At 62.5% G+C, this 25,155-nt stretch overlaps 1 protein-coding gene across 3 annotated transcripts in view; it reads left to right on the top strand.

Annotated features, from left to right (window-relative positions):
• The window catches only part of LOC135976557 (maestro heat-like repeat-containing protein family member 2A), a 30,941-nt gene extending 9,317 nt beyond the window's left edge, over positions 1-21,624 (top strand). Inside the window, exons 13-25 of one of the 3 annotated variants that reach the window (XM_065572965.1) lie at positions 99-251; positions 957-1,111; positions 1,794-1,938; positions 2,602-2,798; positions 3,510-3,644; positions 4,397-4,511; positions 5,605-5,751; positions 14,879-15,061; positions 15,295-15,450; positions 17,447-17,584; positions 17,935-18,037; positions 18,428-18,493; positions 19,150-21,624. In XM_065572965.1, coding sequence (XP_065429037.1) covers positions 99-251; positions 957-1,111; positions 1,794-1,938; positions 2,602-2,798; positions 3,510-3,644; positions 4,397-4,511; positions 5,605-5,751; positions 14,879-15,061; positions 15,295-15,450; positions 17,447-17,584; positions 17,935-18,037; positions 18,428-18,493; positions 19,150-19,388 — 1,932 coding nt within the window. In that variant the 3' untranslated portion in view covers positions 19,389-21,624. The remainder of the gene's footprint in view (positions 1-98; positions 252-956; positions 1,112-1,793; positions 1,939-2,601; positions 2,799-3,509; positions 3,645-4,396; positions 4,512-5,604; positions 5,752-14,878; positions 15,062-15,294; positions 15,451-17,446; positions 17,585-17,934; positions 18,038-18,427; positions 18,494-19,149) is intronic. The other 2 variants (XM_065572967.1, XM_065572966.1) reach the window with 2 other exon arrangements.
• Positions 21,625-25,155: the final 3,531 nt, after the last annotated feature.

Here is a 25,155-nt window from a genome sequence, read left to right as displayed (position 1 = left end):
CCAGCCCCGCTCCCTGCACATGGCCAAACTCTCCCTGGGGCCCTGCCTGGTTGAGGAGTTGGGCTGACGCCAGGCCGTGGCTGTGCCCTTCTCTGCAGCTTGTCAGCAGGGCCCTGCCCAAGGCGGAGATCCTGCCCTTCACCCAGACCCTGTTGGAGAGCCTGGGGGCCGTGAGCCAGGCCTGTGACCAGGCCAGTGTCCTGTGGTTTCACACGCTCCTGACAGACCGCGCCAGTGACCTGACGGACACAGTAAAGCTGGGCTGGCCGTGGGTGTTCGGGGCTGGGTTTGTGGGCAGTGGGACGCCCTGAGACTGTCTGCCAGGGGCTCTGATTGAGAGCTGCAGGGAGGCAGCAGCCCCTTCCCCCAAGCACGGGGGTGGTGGTGAGGGGGGCTGGGTGAGTGGAGGGAGATATGTGGTGGGGAGGGGCCGGCTGGGGGGCTGGGTGAGTGGAGGGCGATATGTGATGGGGAGGGGCCGGCTGCGGGGCTGGGTGAGTGGAGGATGATATGTGATGGGCAGGGGCCGGCTTGGGGGCTGGGTGAGTGGAGGGAGATATGTGATGGGGAGGGGCCGGATGCGGGGCCGGGTGAGTGGAGGATGATATGTGGTGGGGAGGGGTCGGCTGCGGGGCTGGGTGAGTGGAGGGAGATATGTGGTGGGGAGGGGCTGTCTGGGGGGCCGGGTGAGTGGAGGGAGATATGTGATGGGGAGGGGTCGGCTGGGGGGGCTGGGTGAGTGGAGGGAGATATGTGATGGGGAGGGGTCGGCTGCGGGGCCGGGTGAGTGGAGAGAGATATGTGGTAGGCAGGGGCCGGGTGAGTGGAGGGAGATAATGTGGTGGGCAGGGGCCGTCTGGGGGGCCGGGTGAATGGAGGGAGATATGTGGTGGGGAGGCTCCTCCCCTGCTGGCAATCCTGAGGAGTGGGTCAGGTAACCTCTCTGTCGCGGCCAGGTCCAGGCCATCCTGAGCATCACCAGCACCTACCTGCGCTGCCTGGAGGACCCTGAGCCGCGAGGGCTCCTGGCCCAGGCAGTCTCACTGCTGGCTCAGCACCACCAGGAGGCTGTGGTCACCTACCTCCTCCAGCGCCCCCTGCCGTTGGATAAGTGAGTGCAGCGCCGGGCCCAGCACAGGTCTCCTAGCGGTGGGGTGAGCCACATGTACTTGGGAGCAACCCAGGAGGTGCCCTTTGCCCCACATCCTGGTCCAAGGGCTGATGTGATGCCACAGCTTGGGCAGGACTCCTCGGCTCTTTCCTAGCGAGATTTACCACACGCACCCCCTGATCTCTGGGGCAAGGGCGGGGGAACAGGTGCAGGCTGGTCCTAAACTCAAGCCAGGTGTGTGCCCAGATTTGGCCCAACACTTCTGGGGTCCTGCCGAGTCAGCCTCACTTCCTGCTCCACACGCACGGCCCCCTGCACTCCAAGTTCAGACCCCCAAGCTCCCCCAGCCATCGGGGGTGCGGGACTGCCTGGGGAGTCACCATCCTTTGTCTGGAAGCCCAGCCTGCAGAAGGAGAGGTCTGACCCGCTCTGGCCTGGGACTCAGAAGTCCTTTTGCAGCTGAGAATCCCCAGGGCCAGGCCCTCACTCCCGAGGGAGCATTAGAGGGGCAGTAAGGCCAGAGACTGATCTCTAACCTCCTCTTTGAGCTGCCCGCACCTTTCACCCCAGGGCCTTAGAGTGGGCGCTGCCCACGAAAAGGGCCCCAGCCGCAGCGAGGTGGCGGCTGGGCCAGGAGCAGGGGCTCCCACTGATGGATGTCTCTGGGTCTGCTATGCTCTAGGGACAGCAAGGAGCTCTGGGCAGCTCTGGCTGCCGAGGATTTCTTCCAGGACATCCTAAAGGATTTGCTAGACCGGATCCCCAGCGGGCCAGCAGCAGAGCAAGGGGCTGAGACCCAGGAGGTAGCAGTTGCCAATCCCCTCTCGGTGAGTGCAGGGGGGCTGTGGGTGTGGCAGCTACGGGGAGGGGGCAACCAGCCCCCCACCCTCCACCAGCATGGGGCTGTGGGACAACTACCTGAAGGGGGGTTCCAGAGAGGATGGAGCTCGGCTGTTCTCAATGGTGGCAGATGACAGAACAAGGAGCAATGGTCTCAAGTTGCAGAGGGGAGGTTTAGGTTGGATATTAGGAAACACTATTTCACTAGGAGGGTGGTGAAGCACTGGAATGGGTTACCTAGGGAGGTGGTGGAATCTCCTTCCTTAGAGGTTTTTAAGATCGGGCTTGACAAAGCCCTGGCTGGGATAATTTAGTTGGGGGTTGGTCCTGCTTTGAGCAGGGGGTTGGACTAGATACCTCCTGAGGTCCCTTCCACTCCTGAGATTCTGTGATTCCATGACACAGTTCATGGGCTGCTGGATCCATTGCTGGCTGGGCTGGGAGCTGCTAGGTCCTTCCAGGGCAGATTTCATGGAAGGAAGAGGGCCCTGGACTGGCATAAGGCACAGACCCCTTTGGGGCAGGCTCTGCCCCCTCCACTCTCCGCAGACCCTTCTGGGGCAGAGAAGGGCCCATGGGCCATGTCAGCCAGGGGTGCAGCGCTGGGGGGGGGCTAGCTCCTGTTAACACCGTGTGGGCCCATCCCACAGGTGGTCTGTGCCATCGGTGAGGTGGTGATGGGGACAGCGGTCGGGGATGCGCTGGGCTCGCTGCTCCCTGAGCTCTGCTATGCCCTCCTGTACCAGCTCAGCTGCACCCCGGACAGCGACATGCCATTGCCCTCCAGGGCCGGGAGACCCCTGGCCAGCCCAAAGGGAGCTGCACCGCCACCCTCCACCCCCCGCAGGTAACGTCTGGGGCAAGGGCACCCCACCCCCATCTCCCATTGGTAACGTCTGGGGCAAGGGCACCCCACTCCCATCCCCGCAGGTAACATCTGGGGCAAGGGCACCCCAGCCCCTCAGGTAGAGTCTGGGGAAAGGGCACCCTGCTCCCACATTCCACCGGTAGCATCTGGGGCAAGGCATCGCAAACCGACCCCAGCCCCTCACCCCTCACCAGCAATGCCCAAGGACAAGGCCACCCCCACCCCAGCCCCCCGCCCGGCACCCACCATCCATCATAGGTAATGCCCGAGAACAAGGACACCCCTTCCCATTCCCCCCTCAGAGGAAACACCCAGGGGGAAGGACACCCCCCAGGTCCCCATCCATCCCATCCTGCAGTCAGTGCCCAGGAAGGATCTGGTGCTGCCAGCCCCACAGTCTGCCACTGACAGGATCCCCCATCTCTGCTCTGCTCCCCCTCCCCCGCTTCAGCTGTGCCCCTTAGCCTGGGCAGTAGGGCTGGGCCCTGGGATTCAGGCAGCTGGGTTCTGATCTCAGTCCTGCCTCATTCTCTAGGCATCCCTGGCCAAGTCCCAGCCCCTCTCTGGGCCTCAGTTTCCCCCTCTGTCCATGGGGGTTAGTGACACATGGGGGGCACAGGGCTGCGGAGGGCCAGGCATTAGCTGGATCCCGCAGCCCCGTTCACCAGAGCAGGCCTGCTGTCTCCCCAGCCTGACAGTGGCGGCACTCAGAGCCGTGCTCGCCAAGGGCCTGCAGGACGTGGCCAGGACCCTGGACAAGGAGCGAGGCTGGCACCTCCTGGAGGATCCCCGCAGCTTCCCCGAGGGTGTCTCCCTGCTGGCGAGGTGAGGAGTGGGGGGCGATGTGGGGCAGGGGTACAGCCTGGACTGGGTGACTGTCACAGATCCACAGGGCAGGCTGAGCCTCCAGCCCTTCTGCTGTCTCTGCAGAGTCCCCAGCGGTGCGCTAGACCCTGGGCCTCCACTTTCTGAGCGCAGGCCAGTGACTAGTGGCTGGGGATACAGGACTGCATGGCAAAGCAGAGCTCCTCCGGGGGTCTGTGCTGGCCAGCACCTCCCTCTCTGGTGCCAAGACTCCTGGACTCCGTCTGTCCCTGCCTGGCTAGTAGAGCTCTCAGACCCCAGTCTGCCGCGTGGCAGCCCCCCATCTCCCAGCACCGTCCCCCTGTGATCACTGCTCCCTTTGGCTGCCAGGCCTCCACTGCATCTCCCAGGCAGTGTCTTTCTGACGGGGACTTTTCCTGCGAGTTCATTCCTACCAGCCCGGACAGGCTGCAGTCTGCGGGCTGTTCACCCAACTCTTGCTGCTCCCCAGTCCAGAGGGGAAGGGAACCCCTTCACACCAGTGGGTAGCAAGCCAGAGTGAGAGGGGAAACTGAGTCATGCATCCTTTGCAGAAAAATATTCCAAACCTTTCTGCCTCCTCTACAGGGCCTCTGGGGCCCTTGGGCTGAGGAGCTGGTTTGGGCCCACTCACCCTCCCCGGGGGTGCTCAGAGCCTCTTGCTTAGCTGTGCCAGCCCAGACACTGCCCAGACTCATCCCCACTGCTCTGCACACTGTCCTTGCCTCCCCCAGGGCTCTGGGGCAGGTGGGCGACGCACCGCTGGATAGGATCCTGCAGCTCCTGTCCCCATCCCTGAGCTCCCCATGTGAGGACTGGAGAGTCACCGGCACGGCCTTCTACGCCGAGGTGAGACAGGCCCCAGACGGGTGCTCCCCAGGGCACTACCTGGGCAGGTGATGGAGTGGGCACGGGGGGACAGGGGGCAGCTGGGCAGGCAGTGGGATGGGCCCAGGGGCTCTGTTCTCCCCTCCATTTTACATAGAACCCCCGGAGAGCCATCACCCCCAGCAGTTCTGCTGCACCCCTCGTTTTCCTGGCCAACAGTGGCGCACTGAGGGCACGTTCTGCCCCTCCTCTCAGGGGAGCAGGGCCCCGCTGCCCTTCACATGGGGGACAGGATTTGGGGAGGCTGGGCAGAAGCTGAGCAACCCCACTCTAGGCCCCGCCCCCTTGCACCCCAGGGTCCTTTGCTGCACCTTTGCTTCCTTCCGGCTGGAAGTAGCCCCTGTTCATTGTGCTGGGAATCAGAACCGACACCAGGGCAGGCCTTGCTCTCCCTTCCCTGCTCCACCCCGCTTGACACCCCTTGGGGAGATCAGAGTCCAGCCCCAATTAGCTCGCCCTCCAGTCCAGGCTGCCCGGCTCGCCCTCCTCCTCACTGGGCGGATGAGCAGCCAGACAGCACCCTGAGGTCACAGGCCGGCACTGGCCATGGGCCCAAACGGACTGTGGGAAAGGAGGATCCCAGCCCTGGGACTGGCCCATTCAGTGCACTCCGCCCCTCCCAGCAGGCCAGGCCAGGCCTTGGCAGACCCCGGGCAGCAGCAGAGGCAGGGTCTGGCCCTGTCCAGCAGGCTCTGGAGAAACTCCCAGCAGAGCCAGCCCAGCCATGCCCACCTCCTCTCCAGCCAGGCTGGGACAGACTGGAGGGCTGGGTCCTGTGCCCACTCTGCCACTGGCCCCTCAGTGAGTCACTTCCCCGCTCGCTGCCTCAGTTTCCCCAGCCGCTAAGGGGACAGCGAGACCCAAGCACCCCCTGCGTGCAGTGCGCTGAGCCCGGGGGAGTCACCCACCCCATGAGAGCGTTGAGAGGCCCTGCGGTGCCTGGCAGAGCTGAACCCCCAGCCCGGAGCCTGAGGGAGCTGGGGCTGGGCTCTGCCCCCGAACTGCCCGACGAGTGACTCCGGCCCTGGCCGTGACCTGCTCCCTTGTCCCTCAGCTCCTGGGTCACCCCGGGCTGCAGCAGAGGAAGCTGCTGAGACCCGTCCTGGAGCACCTGGTGGCAGGGGCCAGCGATGAGAGCGACAGCATCCGCCGGCTGGCGGCGCGCGGGCTGGGGAACATGGCCCAGGGGCTGCCGCACAAGGTGGGCAGAGGGCAGTGGGGCTGGGCGGGGGCAAGGGGGGCAGCGCGGCCGGGGGAGGGAGCGAGTCCAGGGGCTGCACTTTTGGTTTACAGCAACCCCCCTCGCCTGGGCTCTAGCACTCGAGGCAGGTCTGGGGGGTCCCCAGTGTGGCTGGTGCCACCTCCCCTGCACCTGGGGCAGAGACGGAAGCAGGAGGACCCCCAGCCGGCCCCTCTGCGTTACATATCACCCTCCACTCACCCAGCCCCTCCCGACTGCACCCCCCAACTCACCCGGCCCCCCCAGCCGGCCCCTCCTCGGTACATATCACCCTCCACTCACCCAGCCCCCCCAGCCGGCCCCTCCCCATCACATATCACCCTCCACTCACCCAGCCCCCCCAGCCGACCCCTCCCCATCACATATCACACTCCACTCACCCAGCCCCTCCCGACTGCACCCCCCAACTCACCCAGCCCCCCCAGCCGGCCCCTCCCCATCACATATCACCCTCCACTCACCCGGCCTCCCCAGCCGACCCCACCCCATCACATATCACCCTCCACTCACCCGGCCTCCCCAGCCGACCCCACCCCATCACATATCACACTCCACTCACCCAGCCTCTCCCCGACTGCACCCTCCAACTCACCCAGCCCCCCCAGCCGGCCCCTCCCCATCACATATCACACTCCACTCACCGAGCCCCCCCAGCCGACCCCACCCCATCACATATCACACTCCACTCACCCGGCCCCCCCAGCCGACCCCACCCCATCACATATCACACTCCACTCACCCAGCCCCTCCCGACTGCACCCCCCAACTCACCCAGCCCCCCCAGCTGGCCCCTTCCCATCACATATCACACTCCACTCACCCGGCCCCCCAGCCGACCCCACCCCATCACATATCACACTCCACTCACCCAGCCCCCCCAGCCGGCCCCTCCCGACTGCACCCCCCAACTCACCCGGCCCCCCCAGCCGGCCCCTCCCCATCACATATCACACTCCACTCACCCGGCCTCTCCCCGACTGCACCCTCCAACTCACCCAGCCCCGCCAGCCGGCCCCTCCCCATCACATATCACACTCCACTCACCCAGCCCCCCCAGCCCGCCCCTCCCCATCACATATCACACTCCACTCACCCAGCCCCCCCAGCCGACCCCACCCCATCACATATCACACTCCACTCACCCAGCCCCTCCCGACTGCACCCCCCAACTCACCCAGCCCCCCCAGCCGGCCCCTCCCCATCACATATCACACTCCACTCACCCAGCCCCCCCAGCCGACCCCACCCCATCACATATCACACTCCACTCACCCAGCCCCCCCAGCCGGCCCCTCCCGACTGCACCCCCCAACTCACCCGGCCCCCCCAGCCGGCCCCTCCCCATCACATATCACACTCCACTCACCCGGCCCCCCCCCAGCCAACCCCTCCCCATCACATATCACCCTCCACTCACCCAGCCCCTCCCGACTGCACCCCCCAACTCACCCAGCCCCCCCAGCCGGCCCCTCCCCATCACATATCACACTCCACTCACCCGGCCCCCCAGCCGACCCCACCCCATCACATATCACCCTCCACTCACCCAGCCTCTCCCGACTGCACCCCCCAACTCACCCAGCCCCCCCAGCCGGCCCCTCCCCATCACATATCACACTCCACTCACCCGGCCCCCCCAGCCGACCCCACCCCATCACATATCACACTCCACTCACCCAGCCTCTCCCCGACTGCACCCCCCAACTCACCCGGCCCCCCCAGCCGGCCCCTCCCCATCACATATCACACTCCACTCACCCGGCCCCCCCAGCCGACCCCACCCCATCACATATCACACTCCACTCACCCGGCCCCCCCAGCCGACCCCACCCCATCACATATCACCCTCCACTCACCCAGCCTCTCCCGACTGCACCCCCCAACTCACCCAGCCCCCCCAGCCGGCCCCTCCCCATCACATATCACACTCCACTCACCCGGCCCCCCCAGCCGACCCCACCCCATCACATATCACCCTCCACTCACCCAGCCTCTCCCGACTGCACCCCCCAACTCACCCCAGCCCCCCCAGCCGGCCCCTCCCCATCACATATCACACTCCACTCACCCAGCCTCTCCCTGACTGCACCCTCCAGACTGTACCCCCAACTCACCCGGCCCCCCCAGCCGGCCCCTCCCCATCACATATCACCCTCCACTCACCCAGCCCCTCCCGACTGCACCCCCCAACTCACCCGGCCCCCCAGCCGGCCCCTCCCCATCACATATCACCCTCCACTCACCCAGCCCCTCCCGACTGCACCCCCCAACTCACCCAGCCCCCCCAGCCGGCCCCTCCCCATCACATATCACACTCCACTCATCCCGGCCCCCCCAGCCGACCCCACCCCATCACATATCACCCTCCACTCACCCAGCCCCTCCCGACTGCACCCCCCAACTCACCCGGCCCCCCCAGCCGGCCCCTCCCCATCACATATCACACTCCACTCACCCAGCCTCTCCCTGACTGCACCCTCCAGACTGTACCCCCAACTCACCCCGGCCCCCCCAGCCGGCCCCTCCCCATCACATATCACACTCCACTCACCCAGCCTCTCCCCGACTGCACCCCCCAACTCACCCAGCCCCCCCAGCCGGCCCCTCCCCATCACATATCACCCTCCACTCACCCAGCCCCTCCCGACTGCACCCCCCAACTCACCCGGCCCCCCCAGCCGGCCCCTCTTCGTTACATATCACCCTCCACTCACCCAGCCCCTCCCGACTGCACCCCCCAACTCACCCGGCCCCCCCAGCCGGCCCCTCTTCGTTACATATCACCCTCCACTCACCCAGCCCCTCCCGACTGCACCCTCCAACTCACCCAGCCCCCCCAGCCGGCCCCTCCCCATCACATATCACACTCCACTCACCCAGCCTCTCCCGACTGCACCCCCCAACTCACCCAGCCCCCCCAGCCGGCCCCTCCCCATCACATATCACACTCCACTCACCCGGCCCCCCAGCCGACCCCACCCCATCACATATCACCCTCCACTCACCCAGCCCCTCCCGACTGCACCCCCCAACTCACCCAGCCCCCCCAGCCGGCCCCTCCCCATCACATATCACACTCCACTCACCCGGCCCCCCCAGCCGACCCCACCCCATCACATATCACCCTCCACTCACCCAGCCCCCCCAGCCGGCCCCTCCCCATCACATATCACACTCCACTCACCCGGCCCCTCCCGACTGCACCCCCCAACTCACCCAGCCCCCCCAGCCGGCCCCTCCCCATCACATATCACACTCCACTCACCCAGCCTCTCCCCGACTGCCACCCCCCAACTCACCCAGCCGGCCCCTCCCCATCACATATCACACTCCACTCACCCGGCCCCCCAGCCGACCCCACCCCATCACATATCACACTCCACTCACCCAGCCCCTCCCGACTGCACCCCCCAACTCACCCAGCCCCCCCAGCTGGCCCCTTCCCATCACATATCACACTCCACTCACCCGGCCCCCCAGCCGACCCCACCCCATCACATATCACACTCCACTCACCCAGCCTCTCCCCGACTGCACCCCCCAACTCACCCAGCCCCCCCAGCCGGCCCCTCCCCATCACATATCACACTCCACTCACACCGGCCCCCCCAGCCGACCCCACCCCATCACATATCACACTCCACTCACCCAGCCTCTCCCCGACTGCACCCCCCAACTCACCCAGCCCCCCCAGCCGGCCCCTCCCCATCACATATCACACTCCACTCACCCAGCCTCTCCCGACTGCACCCCCCAACTCACCCAGCCCCCCCAGCCGGCCCCTCCCCATCACATATCACACTCCACTCACCCGGCCCCCCAGCCGACCCCACCCCATCACATATCACCCTCCACTCACCCAGCCCCTCCCGACTGCACCCCCCAACTCACCCAGCCCCCCCAGCCGGCCCCTCCCCATCACATATCACACTCCACTCACCCGGCCCCCCCAGCCGACCCACCCCATCACATATCACCCTCCACTCACCCAGCCCCTCCCCGACTGCACCCTCCAACTCACCCAGCCCCCACAGCCGGCCCCTCCCCATCACATATCACACTCCACTCACCCGGCCCCCCCAGCCGACCCCACCCCATCACATATCACCCTCCACTCACCCAGCCCCCCCAGCCGGCCCCTCCCCATCACATATCACACTCCACTCACCCGGCCCCTCCCGACTGCACCCCCCAACTCACCCAGCCCCCCCAGCCGGCCCCTCCCCATCACATATCACACCTCCACTCACCCAGCCTCTCCCCGACTGCACCCCCCAACTCACCCAGCCGGCCCCTCCCCATCACATATCACACTCCACTCACCCGGCCCCCCCAGCCAACCCCACCCCATCACATATCACACTCCACTCACCCAGCCCCTCCCGACTGCACCCCCCAACTCACCCAGCCCCCCCAGCTGGCCCCTTCCCATCACATATCACACTCCACTCACCCGGCCCCCCCAGCCGACCCCACCCCATCACATATCACACTCCACTCACCCAGCCTCTCCCCGACTGCACCCCCCAACTCACCCAGCCCCCCCAGCCGGCCCCTCCCCCATCACATATCACACTCCACTCACCCGGCCCCCCCAGCCGACCCCACCCCATCACATATCACACTCCACTCACCCAGCCTCTCCCCGACTGCACCCCCCAACTCACCCAGCCCCCCCAGCCGGCCCCTCCCCATCACATATCACACTCCACTCACCCCGGCCCCCCCAGCCGACCCCACCCCATCACATATCACACTCCACTCACCCAGCCTCTCCCTGACTGCACCCTCCAACTCACCCAGCCGGCCCCTCCCCATCACATATCACACTCCACTCACCCAGCCCCCCCAGCCGGCCCCTCCCCATCACATATCACACTCCACTCACCCGGCCCCTCCCGACTGCACCCCCCAACTCACCCAGCCCCCCCAGCCGGCCCCTCCCCATCACATATCACACTCCACTCACCCGGCCCCCCCAGCCGACCCCACCCCATCACATATCACAGTCCACTCACCCAGCCCCTCCCGACTGCACCCCCCAACTCACCCAGCCCCCCCAGCCGACCCCACCCCATCACATATCACACTCCACTCACCCAGCCCCTCCTGACTGCACCCCCCAACTCACCCAGCCCCCCCAGCCGGCCCCTCCCCATCACATATCACACTCACTCACCCGGCCCCCCCAGCCGACCCCACCCCATCACATATCACACTCCACTCACCCAGCCTCTCCCCGACTGCACCCTCCAACTCACCCAGCCCCCCCAGCCGGCCCCTCCCCATCACATATCACACTCCACTCACCCGGCCTCTCCCCGACTGCACCCTCCAACTCACCCAGACCCCCAGCCGGCCCCTCCCCATCACATATCACACTCCACTCACCCGGCCCCCCCAGCCGACCCCACCCCATCACATATCACACTCCACTCACCCAGCCTCTCCCCGACTGCACCCTCCAACTCACCCAGCCCCCCCAGCCGGCCCCCTCCCCATCACATATCACACTCCACTCACCCGGCCTCTCCCCGACTCCACCCTCCAACTCACCCAGCCCCCCCAGCCGGCCCCTCCCCATCACATATCACACTCCACTCACCCGGCCCCCCCAGCCGACCCCACCCCATCACATATCACACTCCACTCACCCAGCCTCTCCCCGACTGCACCCTCCAACTCACCCAGCCCCCCCAGCCGGCCCCTCCCCATCACATATCACACTCCACTCACCCAGCCTCTCCCGACTGCACCCCCCAACTCACCCAGCCCCCCCAGCCGGCCCCTCCCCATCACATATCACACTCCACTCACCCAGCCCCTCCCGACTGCACCCCGCAACTCACCCAGCCCCCCCAGCCGGCCCCTCCCCATCACATATCACACTCCACTCACCCAGCCTCTCCCTGACTGCACCCTCCAACTCACCCAGCCGGCCCCTCCCCATCACATATCACACTCCACTCACCCAGCCCCCCCAGCCGGCCCCTCCAGACTGTACCCCCAACTCACCCGGCCCCCCCAGCCGGCCCCTCCCCATCACATATCACACTCCACTCACCCAGCCTCTCCCCGACTGCACCCCCCAACTCACCCAGCCCCCCCAGCCGGCCCCTCCCCATCACATATCACACTCCACTCACCCGGCCCCCCCAGCCGACCCCACCCCATCACATATCACACTCCACTCACCCAGCCTCTCCCCGACTGCACCCCCCAACTCACCCAGCCCCCCCAGCCGCCCCTCCCCATCACATATCACACTCCACTCACCCGGCCCCCCCAGCCGACCCCACCCCATCACATATCACACTCCACTCACCCAGCCTCTCCCTGACTGCACCCTCCAACTCACCCAGCCGGCCCCTCCCCATCACATATCACACTCCACTCACCCAGCCCCCCCAGCCGGCCCCTCCCCATCACATATCACACTCCACTCACCCGGCCCCTCCCGACTGCACCCCCCAACTCACCCAGCCCCCCCAGCCGGCCCCTCCCCATCACATATCACACTCCACTCACCCGGCCCCCCCAGCCGACCCCACCCCATCACATATCACACTCCACTCACCCAGCCCCTCCCGACTGCACCCCCCAACTCACCCAGCCCCCCCAGCCGACCCCACCCCATCACATATCACACTCCACTCACCCAGCCCCTCCTGACTGCACCCCCCAACTCACCCAGCCCCCCCAGCCGGCCCCTCCCCATCACATATCACACTCCACTCACCCGGCCCCCCCAGCCGACCCCACCCCATCACATATCACACTCCACTCACCCAGCCTCTCCCCGACTGCACCCTCCAACTCACCCAGCCCCCCCAGCCGGCCCCTCCCCATCACATATCACACTCCACTCACCCGGCCTCTCCCCGACTGCACCCTCCAACTCACCCAGCCCCCCCAGCCGGCCCCTCCCCATCACATATCACACTCCACTCACCCGGCCCCCCCCAGCCGACCCCACCCCATCACATATCACACTCCACTCACCCAGCCTCTCCCCGACTGCACCCTCCAACTCACCCAGCCCCCCCAGCCGGCCCCTCCCCATCACATATCACACTCCACTCACCCGGCCTCTCCCCGACTGCACCCTCCAACTCACCCAGCCCCCCCAGCCGGCCCCTCCCCATCACATATCACACTCCACTCACCCGGCCCCCCCAGCCGACCCCACCCCATCACATATCACACTCCACTCACCCAGCCTCTCCCCGACTGCACCCTCCAACTCACCCAGCCCCCCCAGCCGGCCCCTCCCCATCACATATCACACTCCACTCACCCAGCCTCTCCCGACTGCACCCCCCAACTCACCCAGCCCCCCCAGCCGGCCCCTCCCCATCACATATCACACTCCACTCACCCAGCCCCTCCCGACTGCACCCCGCAACTCACCCAGCCCCCCCAGCCGGCCCCTCCCCATCACATATCACACTCCACTCACCCAGCCTCTCCCTGACTGCACCCTCCAACTCACCCAGCCGGCCCCTCCCCATCACATATCACACTCCACTCACCCAGCCCCCCCCAGCCGGCCCCTCCAGACTGTACCCCCAACTCACCCGGCCCCCCCAGCCGGCCCCTCCCCATCACATATCACACTCCACTCACCCGGCCCCCCCAGCCGAGCCCTCCCCATCACATATCACCCTCCACTCACCCAGCCCCTCCCGACTGCACCCCCCAACTCACCCAGCCCCCCCAGCCAGCCCCTCCCGACTGCACCCCCCAACTCACCCAGCCCCCCCCCAGCCGGCCCCTCCCCATCACATATCACCCTCCACTCACCCGGCCCCCCCAGACTGCACCCCCAACTCACCCAGCCCCCCCAGCCGGCCCCTCCCCATCACATATCACACTCCACTCACCCAGCCTCCCAGCCGGCCCCTCCCCATCACATATCACCCTCCACTCACCCAGCCCCTCCCGACTGCACCCCCCAACTCACCCGGCCCCCCCAGCCGGCCCCTCCAGACTGCACCCCCAACACACCTGGCCCCCCCAGCCGGCCCCTCCCCATCACATATCACCCTCCACCCACCCGGCCCCCCTGCCGACCCCTCCCGACTGCACCCCCAACTCACCCGGCCCCCCAGCCGACCCCTCCTGACTGCATCCCCAACTCACCCAGCCCCCCCAGCCAACCCCTCCCCATCACATATCACACTCCACTCACCCGGCCCCCCCAGCCAACCCCTCCCCATCACATATCACACTCCACTCACCCAGCCTTTCCCGACTGCACCCCCCAACTCACCCAGCCCCCCCAGCCGGCCCCTCCAGACTGCACCCCCAACTCACCCGCCCCCCCCCCCAGCTGGCCCGTCCCCATCACATATCACCCTCCACTCACCCAGCCCCTCCCGACTGCACCCCCCAACTCACCCGGACCCCCAGCCGAGCCCTCCCCATCACATATCACCCTCCATTCACCCAGCCTCTCCCAACTGCACCCCCCAACTCACCCAGCCCCCCCAGCCAGACCCTCCCCATCATGTATCACCCTTCACTCACCCGGCCCCCCAGCCGACCCCTCCCGACTGCACCCTCTCAACTCACCCAGCCCCCCCAGTCGAACCCTCCCCATCACATATCACCCTCCACTCACCCGGCCCCCCAGCCGACCCCTCCCGACTGCACCCTCCCAACTCACCCATACCCCCCAGCCAGCCCCTCCCCATCACATATCACCCTTCATTCACCCGGACCCCCAGTCGACCCCTCCCGACTGCACCCTCCCAACTCACCCATACCCCCCAGCCAGCCCCTCCCCATCACATATCACCCTTCATTCACCCGGACCCCCAGTCGACCCCTCCCGACTTCACCCCCAACTCACCTGGCCCCCCTAGCCGGCCCCTCCCCATCACATATCACCCTCCACTCGCCCAGCCCCCCAGCCGACCCCTCCCGACTGCACTCCCAACTCACCCAGCCCCCCCAGCTGGCCCCTCCCCACCGCACAGCCCGCCCACTCACCTGGCCCTCCAGCTGCCCCCTTCCCATCACATTCTGCCCCCCACTCTCCCGGCCCCGGGGGGCACTGGCGTGTCTGATAGTTGGGTCCCATCAGGTGAAGACGCACAGGCAGCTCCTGCTGGACACCCTGCGCCGCCCCCTGGCTGAGCCCAGCAGCCCCCAGGTCGTGGGCGAGAGCATGCGGGCCCTGACCAAGACGCTGGGGCAGTTGAGTGAGAGCGACGTGGGCCGCCTCTCCCAGCCCATGGCCGCGCAGGCCCGGGCTCACTTCCCACACGTGAGTCACCCCGGGGCACGGACAGAGCTCTCCCCCTGCACCCCCAGAGCAGGGGCTCGGAACTGGGTCGCAGGGACACCCCCCATTGCCCGGTTCCCCCGGCCAGCTCCAGCTCTCCAGGCACAGGACCTGGGAGCAGTGGGCGCTCGCTGGGGCTGCCCCTCCCCTGGGGCTCCCATTGCCCAGCCGCTCTCGGGCGTGCCACTGACCCTGCCCTCTGCTCCCTGCGGCAGGAGGACAGCGCCGTGCGCGCGGCAGCATTTGGCCTGTTCGGGGCCCTGGCCGGCTCGGCCCAGCAGAAGCACCGGCAGCTCTTCGCAGGGGAAGTGAGGAGCAGCTGGGCCGCTCTGATGCTCCATGTGCGGGACCCGAGCCCCGAGGCAGCCACGGTGAGATGCAGGGAGAGCCCCCGCCGGGCCTGATCCTGAAACGCGGGCGCAGAGTCACCCACAGGGACAGAACCCCCCCCACCGGGCCTGATCCTGAGACACGGGCGCAGAGTCACCGACAGGGACAGAACCCCCCCCCGCCGGGCCTGATCCTGAGACACGGGCGCAGAGTCACCGACAGGGACAGAGCCCCCCCGCTGGGCCTGATCCTGAGACGCGGGTGTGACAATGCGGTTCTGGCGGGACCCAACTGAGAGTGCCAACTCAGGACATATTGTTCAAACAGGGCAGTTACAGCCCAAGGCTGGGGTTTTTCCACCTCTAAGGCAAACCAAACCAGCCAGACTAAGAGGACTTCAGTCTCACCCCACTGGCTAACCGCAAGTCTCACAAGCAATCTCCTTAGACATTCCAGTTTCCCAGTATTACCACCAGTGCCACTCGTTATGGGGACAAATGGTTATGAAAACCAATACCCCAGTAAAAGAAAAAGGTTCTCCCGATCCCAAAGGACCAAGCCCCAGACCCAGGTCAATATACAAATCAGATCTTACCCACAAATCACGCTGTTGCCAATCCTTTAGAATCCAAAATCTAAAGGTTTATTCATAAAAGGAAAAAGATAGAGATGAGAATTGAAATTGGTTAAATGGAATCAATTACATACAGTAATGGCAAAGTTCTTGGTTCAGCCTTGCAGCAGCGATGGAATAAACTGCAGGTTCAAATCAAGTCTCTGGAACATCCCCAGCTGGGATGGGTCCTCAGTCCTTTGTTCAAAGCTTCAGCTTGTAGCAAAGTTCCTCCAGAGGTTTGAAGCAGGATTGAAGACAAGATGGAGATGAGGCATCAGCCTTATATAGTCTTTTCCAGGTGTAAGAACACCTCTTTGTTCTTACTGTGGAAAATTACAGCAAAATGGAGTCTGGAGTCACATGGGCCAGTCCCTGCATACTTTGCTGAGTTACAAGGCGTATCTGCCTTCTCTCAATGGGTCCATTGTATAGCTGATGGTCCTTAATGGGCCATCAAGCAGGCTAGGCAGAGCTAACACCAACTTGTCTGGGATGTCACCCAGCAGCATAGCATAAGTTTGAAATACAGACAGTACAGAGCCAATATTCATAACTTCAACTACAAAATTGATACACACATATAGACAGCATAATCATAACCAGTAAACCATAATCTTGTCTTAGACACCCCATTTGACCCCCTTTATACAAGATCTAGGTGCCACTACAGGACCTTGGTTGCAACAATGATCTATATGGTCCCAGAGTATATCAATAACGTCACAGCAGGTGCAGAGTCACCGACAAGGACAGAGCCCCCCGCCGGGCCTGATCCTGAGACGCGGGCGCAGACAGGGACAGAGCCCCCCGCCGGGTCTGATCCTGAGACGCCGGCGCAGAGTCACTGATAGGGACAGAGCCCCCTTGCCGGGCCTGATCCTGAGACGCGGGCGCAGACAGGGAGAAGGCCCCATCTCAACCTGCTCGCACTGTTTTGCCAAGGAGGGAGGCTGAAAAGTGATGGGCGATCCTGGGCCAAGTGCTCCCCTCAGAGGAACCCCCGTGAGCTGGGGGTCATTGGGAGCAGAACTGAGGGTGCATTGAGGGGGGCTGGATGGGGCTTTGGGGGCACCTGGGTGTATCCCATTGGAGGGGTGTCACAAGTCTGTCCATGGTGGGGCACCCCCTTTAGGCTACATGGGAGTGCACATGCGGGAGTCCAGTTACTCCACCCATGATGTGCCAGTGTGGGGGCTGGGCCTCTCCAGCCCAGGGCAGCTCCTTAGCCCCGTCCATGCTAGGGTGGGGTGAGTGACCCCCTCCCAAGGGGGTTGTGCAGGGGTCACTGTGTAGCGGACCCCCCTTGTGTACCCGATCCCCGTCCCAGCAGGGTCCCCACACCCACTGTCTGGAATCGGCTGGGCAGTGGAGAGCTCTGTCCCTGTGGATGGGACCCTGATTCACCCCCTCTCTGTTTCCAGGCCTGCTACACTGCCTTCCAGGCGTGCGCCCCGTTCCTAGGCCTCACGGGGCTCGAGGGAGCCTTTGACAGCGGGCTCCTGACAGGCGCCTCCAGGGAGAGGCACAGACACTTGATGGGACACGTCTGCAAACAGCTGGTGAGAGCTGCTGAGGCTGGGCCATTCTCTGTGACTGCTTTAGGCCCCAGAGCGGGGTAGCCCATGGGGGCCCAGGCTGACCCCTTCCTCCCTCCTGCTCATGCCCTTGCTAAGGGCCCCAGGAGCAGCTCCGAGAGGCAGGCTCTGGGCACATCCCTGTGTCATGGGAGCTCAGGGCTCTACCGCTCTGTCGTTTAGGATTTAGCCTCCCCAGCCCCAGGCGGGGTTTGGTCTGATTTCCCCAGCCCCCGCCTCTCCCCCTCATTCCCAGGATCAGGCTATGGTGAGCGGGTGGTGACGTCTCTAGGTCAGGAGGAGCTCATGCCATCTCTGTCGCTGGTCCCTCCTAGGCCCAGAAGGACCCTGCGCTGCTGGAGAGTCTCGTCACTGAGACCAGCCTGCACCTCCACAGCCGCTGGGAGGGGATCAGACTGGCAGCAGCCAAGCTGGCAGGTGAGACGGTGCCCAGTGATCAGCACCCCGATGGCGACAGGGAACAGGGTGGAGTGACCCTGCCCCTCCGGAGCCCGGCCCACGAGGGTGGTGGTGTGACTCCAGGGAAAGCCGGGAGACGGGCCCAAGACAGAGCCATTCATCTGACCCCTTTTGAATGCCGTGGGAGGGTCTGATTTGAACCCCTGGCTCTGAATCGGCCCCTGTGGCTTGGGCCCAGGCTGTCTCCAGCCCCAGGAGGTGCCATGTTATGGTTCTGGTCCAGACAGTCTCATGAGAACAGCCATTCTCGTGAGCCCCTGGACCAAAGCCTAGGGCCTGGGTGCAAGGTGTCAGGAACCCACCCTGCCTTGCAGTGCCCTGGGACAACATGCTCCTCTGTGTCTCCAGGGATCCTTGCAGAGAACATGGAGGCCCAGCATGTCCAGCAGCTGGATCTGGGAACGCTTCTGTGCTGTAAGTTCCCCAGGCCACCCCCAGCCAGCATGGGGGGAGGGATAGCTCAGTGGTTTGAGCACTAGCCTGTTAAACCCAGGGTTGTGAGTTCAATCCTTGGGGGGCCACTTAGGGATCTGGGGCAAAATCAGTCCTTGGTCCTGCTAGTGAAGGCAGGGGGCTGGACTTGATGACCTTTCAAGGTCCCTTCCAGTTCTAGGAGATGGGATATCTCCATGAAAAGAAAAGAAAGAAAGTTCCAGCCCAAGGAGCCACCCACCAGGGCCCATCCAGCTGGCACAGAGCAGAGGGGGCAAACGCCATGAGAACTGCTGATGCCGAGGGCCACTTGCAGCAGAGTGAATGGGGAACAATGGCCTTGGGTCATGGCAGGTGAGCGTGGCTGGAAGCACACGGGCTGGGCAGTGGGGGCCAAACCCCCACTCCCAGTGGGACAGTGTGTCCAGCCTCAGCAAGCGACGCCAGTGAGCTGGGCAGGCGCTGCCAATGCACACACAAACAGACCCAGGACTGAGGGAAATGCCCCTGGTGCTATCAGTGCCTGGTCCGCGTGCTGGGGGCTCAGCCCATCGTCAGTGTGGTCCTTGCCCCAGGGATCTGTGTTGCTGCATGGTGCAGGTATCTCATCCCAAAGGGGTTTCTCTTCCTCCCCCCAGCTCTCCGAGCGCTGCATGGTGACCCCAGCACTGCTGTCGAGATTGCTGCGGCAGAAGCCGTCAGCACCATCAGCCAGAAGCAGCGGGTCGCCCTGCAGGAGCCAGGTCCCAGCCACACGGCCCCCAGAGGCCAAGGGAGGCTGCTCTTTGTGGGGAAGCTCTTCAGGAGGAAGGGGAAGCGGAGACCCCCGGCAGGGCCCCTCGACACTGCAGAGTCAGAGAGCGTCTCCAGCAGCTGATGTCGGAAGGAGATGGGTGCTGCTGTCAGAGCAGAGGATCGGGGCCTTTGGAGCCACGTTCCCCTCACTCAAGGGGCTCTGGACATTGATGTGTATATATGTGTATAAATTCTGTGCCTTTCCAGCTGTGGTCTGGGCTTTGCTATGTCTGAGTCCAGGGCCCCAGACAGTCCCAGCCCCAAGTCAGCAGGAGCTGGGAGCGTGGGCAGCTCACAGACTGGGCTGCTGAAGGCGCAGGGGCCATAAATATGGGAACGATGGGGAATATCCCCCGGCACAATTAAATGCCCATGGGGTGAGATGGCGGCTGGGTGGTGCTATTGGCCAGGGGAGTCGCAGGCCGGCCTGTGCCAGGAGAGGAGGTTGTGATTAGGCCCAGGCTTTTTATCTAGAGAGTTTCCCTCCTCCCTTACCTTTCCCTGCTCCCCTGGGTGAAGTCCAGCTCCTGCCATGGCCTCTGAAATGCTGCTCCGGGTAGGACAGTGCTGTTGCGTGGGGGAGCGCCATGGAATTCCATAGGGGGATTCTTTCCTACTTCCAGGCTCCAGGGTTTGCTTATTTGACCTGATAAAAGCTCCTTTGAGGCTGTTCTTTTAAACCCCAAACCCCTCTAAAGAGACTCTCTCAGCCTCCCCTCTCCCACACTGTCTCCCAGCTACTCCCACCCTATCAGGCTACCAGAGGTTAGCAGAGGCCACCAGCACTGCCTTGCTCTGCTGTGTTGGAGAGAGAAGCGAGCTTCACGGCCCTTAGGGCCTAGGGGACATTTTGACCTGGAAAAGGCTAGTGTTAGGTGCTGCATGTAACCCTGGCTCTCTGTCCGCATCTGTCCCTGTGGCTGGCTCACAGCGAGAGCAGCAGCCTGCTCCTTCCGGCTAAAGAAGGGTAGGACTGGAAGGGACCTCGAGAGATCATCTAGTCCAGTCCCCTGCACTCCAGACAGGACTTAGTATTATTCTAGACCATCCCTGACAGGTGTTTGTGCAACCTGCTCTTAAAAACCTCCAGTGTCGAGATTCCACCACCAACCGTGGCAATTTGTTCCTGTGCTTAACTACCAAGACAGGAAGTTTTCCCTAGTGTCCAACCTAAACTTCCCTGGCTGCAGTTTAAGCCCATTGCTTGTCCTATCCTCAAAATTTAACAAGAACAATTTTTCTCCCTCCTCCTTGTAACAATTTTTATGTACTTGAAAACTGTTATCATGTCCCCCCTCAGTCTTCTCTTTTCCAGACTAAACAACCCAATTTTTCAATCTTCCCTCATAGGTCATGTTTTCTAGTGTTACCGAAATGTCGGGTCCACCTAGCTGAGAGCCAGTAACAGCCAGACAGGGATAAGGAAAAGGTTGCTTTTTTCTGCAGAGGAAAGGAGAGCTTTGCACCTTGGTACAAAAACTTTAACTTATACAAAAGCTAAAGATTTTTTATACACTTAAACACAGGCCCTGGTTGTGTTAACATTTGATTGGTGGTGGTTAACAGACCCTGTACTTCTGCTATTTGGTCAGTGAAAACCAGTTTGGGACCAGCTCCAACTACCTCAAGGCCTTGAAAGGGAAGACAGTTGAACAGTTCAGGCTACTGTGTACTTGAGGTGTCTGCTTCCCCCTAATGGCCGCTGGCTGCCATAACGACTGCTAGCTGTTAAGGGGGGGGCGGGGTCGCTGCTGACTGTCACACTAGCACTTTAATCATTTTTGTTGCTCTCCTCTGGACTTTCTCCAATTTGTCCACATCTTTCCCAAAATGTGGTGCCCAGAACTGGACACAATACTCCAGCTGAGGCCGTATCAGCGCCGAGTAGAGCGAAGAATTACTTCTCCTGTCTTGCTTACAACACTCCTGCTAATACATCCCAGAACGGTTTGATTTTTTTGCGATTTTGTTACACAGTTGACTCATATTTAGCTTGTGATCCACTATGACTCCCAGATCCCTTTCCTCAGTACTCCTTCCTAGGCAGTCACTTCCTGGGAGACCTTGTATTCTAGGTCCCAGCCTGCGGTGGTCTTTGCATGTTATTCTTCTGCAGAGACATTAAACTTCCAAGAGTACACGAGAGTCTGGCCTTGGTTTGCCCCAACAACAGGGCCTTGGTGACCTTTAACTTTCAAAACAATAAGCTAAAAAGCCATTGTATGATGCCTCTCTAATGGGCTCACAGGACTGTGTGATGGTCTGTACTATTATGGTCACTACTTTTACAAGACTGTAATAAATGTTGTGCAAAGTAAGCCTTGTGAGGTATCATTTGAAAACCCATAATCTACTGAACATTAGTGTTCTGGTGAATTACGTGATGGGGGGATGTAAATAAGAAACAGGGGAGATGTAAACAGGAACAGCTGTTCTGACAGCACAGCAGTATAAAAGGTACCCCAGGCTAGAGAATTAAGGAGCCACAGCTGTTCAACAGTCCAGATATCATAGACCGTTCAGTGCAGCGGAGGAGGCAGCTTGGAAAAGGAACCACACCTGAATATTGCAGCTGGATCATGGAGCGAAGCTGTAGGGATGTGAGTAGTCACTCCCCACGTGAGACTGGGCTCTGCTCAGGTTCAAAGCTTTGGCAGACAGTGCTTTCCCCTTACAGTGTGTTTCCGGCACAATCATTGGTTCAGCCAACCACTGCGGCGGCAGCCCTGGGGGAGTTTATTGCAGGTGTCTGGGAGGTGTCCGGTCATTGAGTGGGACTGGGAAGGACCTTCCTGCAGACTGATAATATATGCACTCCAAGACGTGCCCTGAGCCCCAGTCTACCATCCAAGGCTACAGAAAAGTCTGGTTAAAAATAAAGCTACATGCAGTTACCCTGCTGCGGGGGTGGGAGGGAACAGGCTGTGCCACAATCCCTGCACTCAGGAACAATATGGATTGGATGCTCCAGCTGTTGAGAAAGCAATTTACTGCAAAGCAAACAGATGTAAGCTGTTCTCCAGTGTGATTAGATGTTGATAGATGTTTGGCTGTGTGTGCGTGTTCCCTCTGTGTGCTGCCCCAGTCCTGCGCAGACAGCTGGCACGGCAGACTTCGAGCGAATCACCCAATGACCACAAGATCCGTTAAGGTACGAAGGCATCCAGCCAGGTTTATTGTTGACAAAGCCTGGTATTAGTATCCCGCAGACTCTACCGGACCACTAATACATGTATGCCTGTAATAATGTACCAGCTCAGTGAACGGCGGGACTTTCCGTTCCTCTCTAAGGCCAGACAAAGATACTCCCTCTGATATACATCTTTATACCCCAATACAAATAAGTTAGTACTGCCCCTCTGACATAGTTAGTTACCGTCCCCGATGTGGCTAGTTCTTACCCATTACCTTGTACATGTTGGTTCGATCAAACATCTTTATTATGTACTGTCTTCCTGACCTTATCTTTTAGGAGGGGTCAGTGTGTTCCTGTTATCCTTGGGGAATGGTTTTGTACCATCCTTGATATCGGGATGTTCTGGTACCACTGGATATCGGGATGTGTTTGTGTGAGCACTCTGTGACTGGCACTTCTTAGGAACGTGTATTGCTGCAATATCAGCCCTGTTCTTGCCAAATTCTGTGAGCAGGTCCTGCCTCATACCAGGCCTCTGATACAAGGGCGTTTGTCAGGCTCTCTTCCTACTACATCTAGGATTTAGGCCAAAGCAATCGAGCACGTGAGCCACTGAGTCAGGCTGGCCCTGCTGACCCATGTTCCAGGCCTGTGCGCAGGGCTGGGGCTGGGGTTTAAATGGGGACTTGTTCCTTTTCCAGTTCCCCTACCCTCCTCCTTAGGGAGCGTGCCGTGGTCAGGTTTGGAATCCAGGCTGGCCACATACTGTGAGCTCCCGTTGTCGCGACGCTGTCACCCTTTGCCCTGGCTCCAGTCTCACGGGCTCTGAGGCAGGGTGGAATGTGCTGGCTGGATCTCGGGGTGCTGTTTACAGTATTGACTCCGCATTTGCTGTGTTGATCCCACCGTGGCAGAGTGACATTTTGGCACCTGGACTTGCTGCCTTATTGCTGTGGAATTTTGATGCCACTTCCTCCCCACTATGTGGCGATGACCGCATGACCCCTCCCATGCGGCATCGCGCTGGGTTTCGAGGACATGTCATCTCGTGGCGTCACAGCAATAGTTTGATGCTGCCACAGGAAGACGTTTTGGGGATCACATTTGTATCACCCGGGGACTGAAACAGGGGTGCCCCAGCTCTTCCCCATAGAGCCCTAGTGAGTATAATGTGACCCAAATCCAGCTGGCTGGGCCCGGCCTTACAGCTCCCCATGTATCTGAAGCCTGAACGTGGCAGCAGCCGCAGGAGCAGCGAAATCTTGTGTCGATCCAAATCCAATGGATAGTCTGTGCCTGCGTTTGTCAGGAACACGCCTGGGAGCCAGGAATGCAGGAAATAAGGGAGCTAAAGAATGAGCGACAACGGTGCCCCTGTGACGCTGGGTCACTGATGCCCCATGAAGGAGAGAGTGCAGGGGTATTGCCACACCAAAGGGCAGGGGCACAAGGCATCAGCAGGGGGTTGAGGGAAGGACCCATTAACTCTGAGCAGCGCTGCCAGGATTCGCACTATTCTTGTGTTGTGATTTGGGTCCATTTTTTCCAGGCTCCTTGTGGTGAGGTGAGACGCTGCAGGTGGCTCAGTTACCCTGGCTCAGCTGTTGGCAGTTCCAGCCCCTGGACCGAGGTGAAATCCCGCTCCCTGCAGAAGCAAGCCGCCATGGCCGGCCCCCATCCCTGTGATAAGGGGGGTGGGGTATGTAATCCAGGGAAGTGGAAAGGCAGGGGAAGGAGTAGGAGAGGTGTAGGGGGCAGGCACTGGAGCCTACCTGTTTGGGGGTGGGTGGAGAGGATGGGACATCCTGGGCTAGAAGGAGAGCGCTGGAGGGCCTGCTGCTAGGGTCTGGGAGGTGGGGATGGGAGGGGACTGTTGTGTTGCAGAGGGCATAAGGGCAGCCTGGCCTCAGCTGGGGGCAGGGGCAGAAGGGGAAGGTCAGGAGGAGACAGGCTTTGCCACCAGGGGAAATTACCTGCCTTCCCCTCCCCCCCCAGGGAATGGGGAGCCACTGGTGTGGGGGCTGGGAGAGATGGGAGGGAATGGGGGAGGCTAAGACAGGAGCCCTAGGGAAGGGGGAGGAAATGAGTCCCAGGTTGGGACATTTCAACCAACAAGAAGCTGCCCTGAGTGCCTGACAGGAGTTTCCTCCAATGGGAGGCTTCCCATGGAGCAGGGGGGAAAGTGGGGGGAAGCTGTGCTGGGGGGTGTGGCTGTGTGAGGGGCAGTCACCCCCCCACACACACACATACACACAGTGCCCAGAGCCATGGGGTGGGGGGCAGGAGGCTGCAGCCGGGAAGGGAGAAACAGGCTTCTCTAAGCTGCCTAGGCAGGGAGGGAGATCAGAGCCCCCTGGGGGCAGTGCCCCTGCCCCCATGCTCAGGGTTGGGGCGGGGGTAGGATCTTGGGAGTAGTCACTGCCCTGAGAGGGAAGGGCTGGGTTAGTCAGGACCCCCACCCCTCAGTCCTGGGCACCCCAGGTACCCCGGGGGGATTGGGGTCCCCCAGTGCTGGGCTGGCCCAGGTACCCTGGGGGGGTTGGGGTTTGGTACCCGGGGGGCTGGTATTCCTCAGTGTTGGGCAGGCCCAGGGTACGCCAGCGGGGTGGGTTGGGGTCCCTCAGTGCTGCCAGGCTCAGGTACCTGGGGTGGTGGTGGTTGGGGTTTGATACCCAGGGGGGCTGGTATTCCTCAATGTTGGGCAGGCCCATGT

The sequence above is a fragment of the Chrysemys picta genome, chromosome 19, assembly GCF_011386835.1.
Source record: "Chrysemys picta bellii isolate R12L10 chromosome 19, ASM1138683v2, whole genome shotgun sequence".
Classification (NCBI taxonomy): Eukaryota; Metazoa; Chordata; order Testudines; family Emydidae; genus Chrysemys; species Chrysemys picta.
This window is presented reverse-complemented; position numbering and strand designations above follow the sequence as displayed.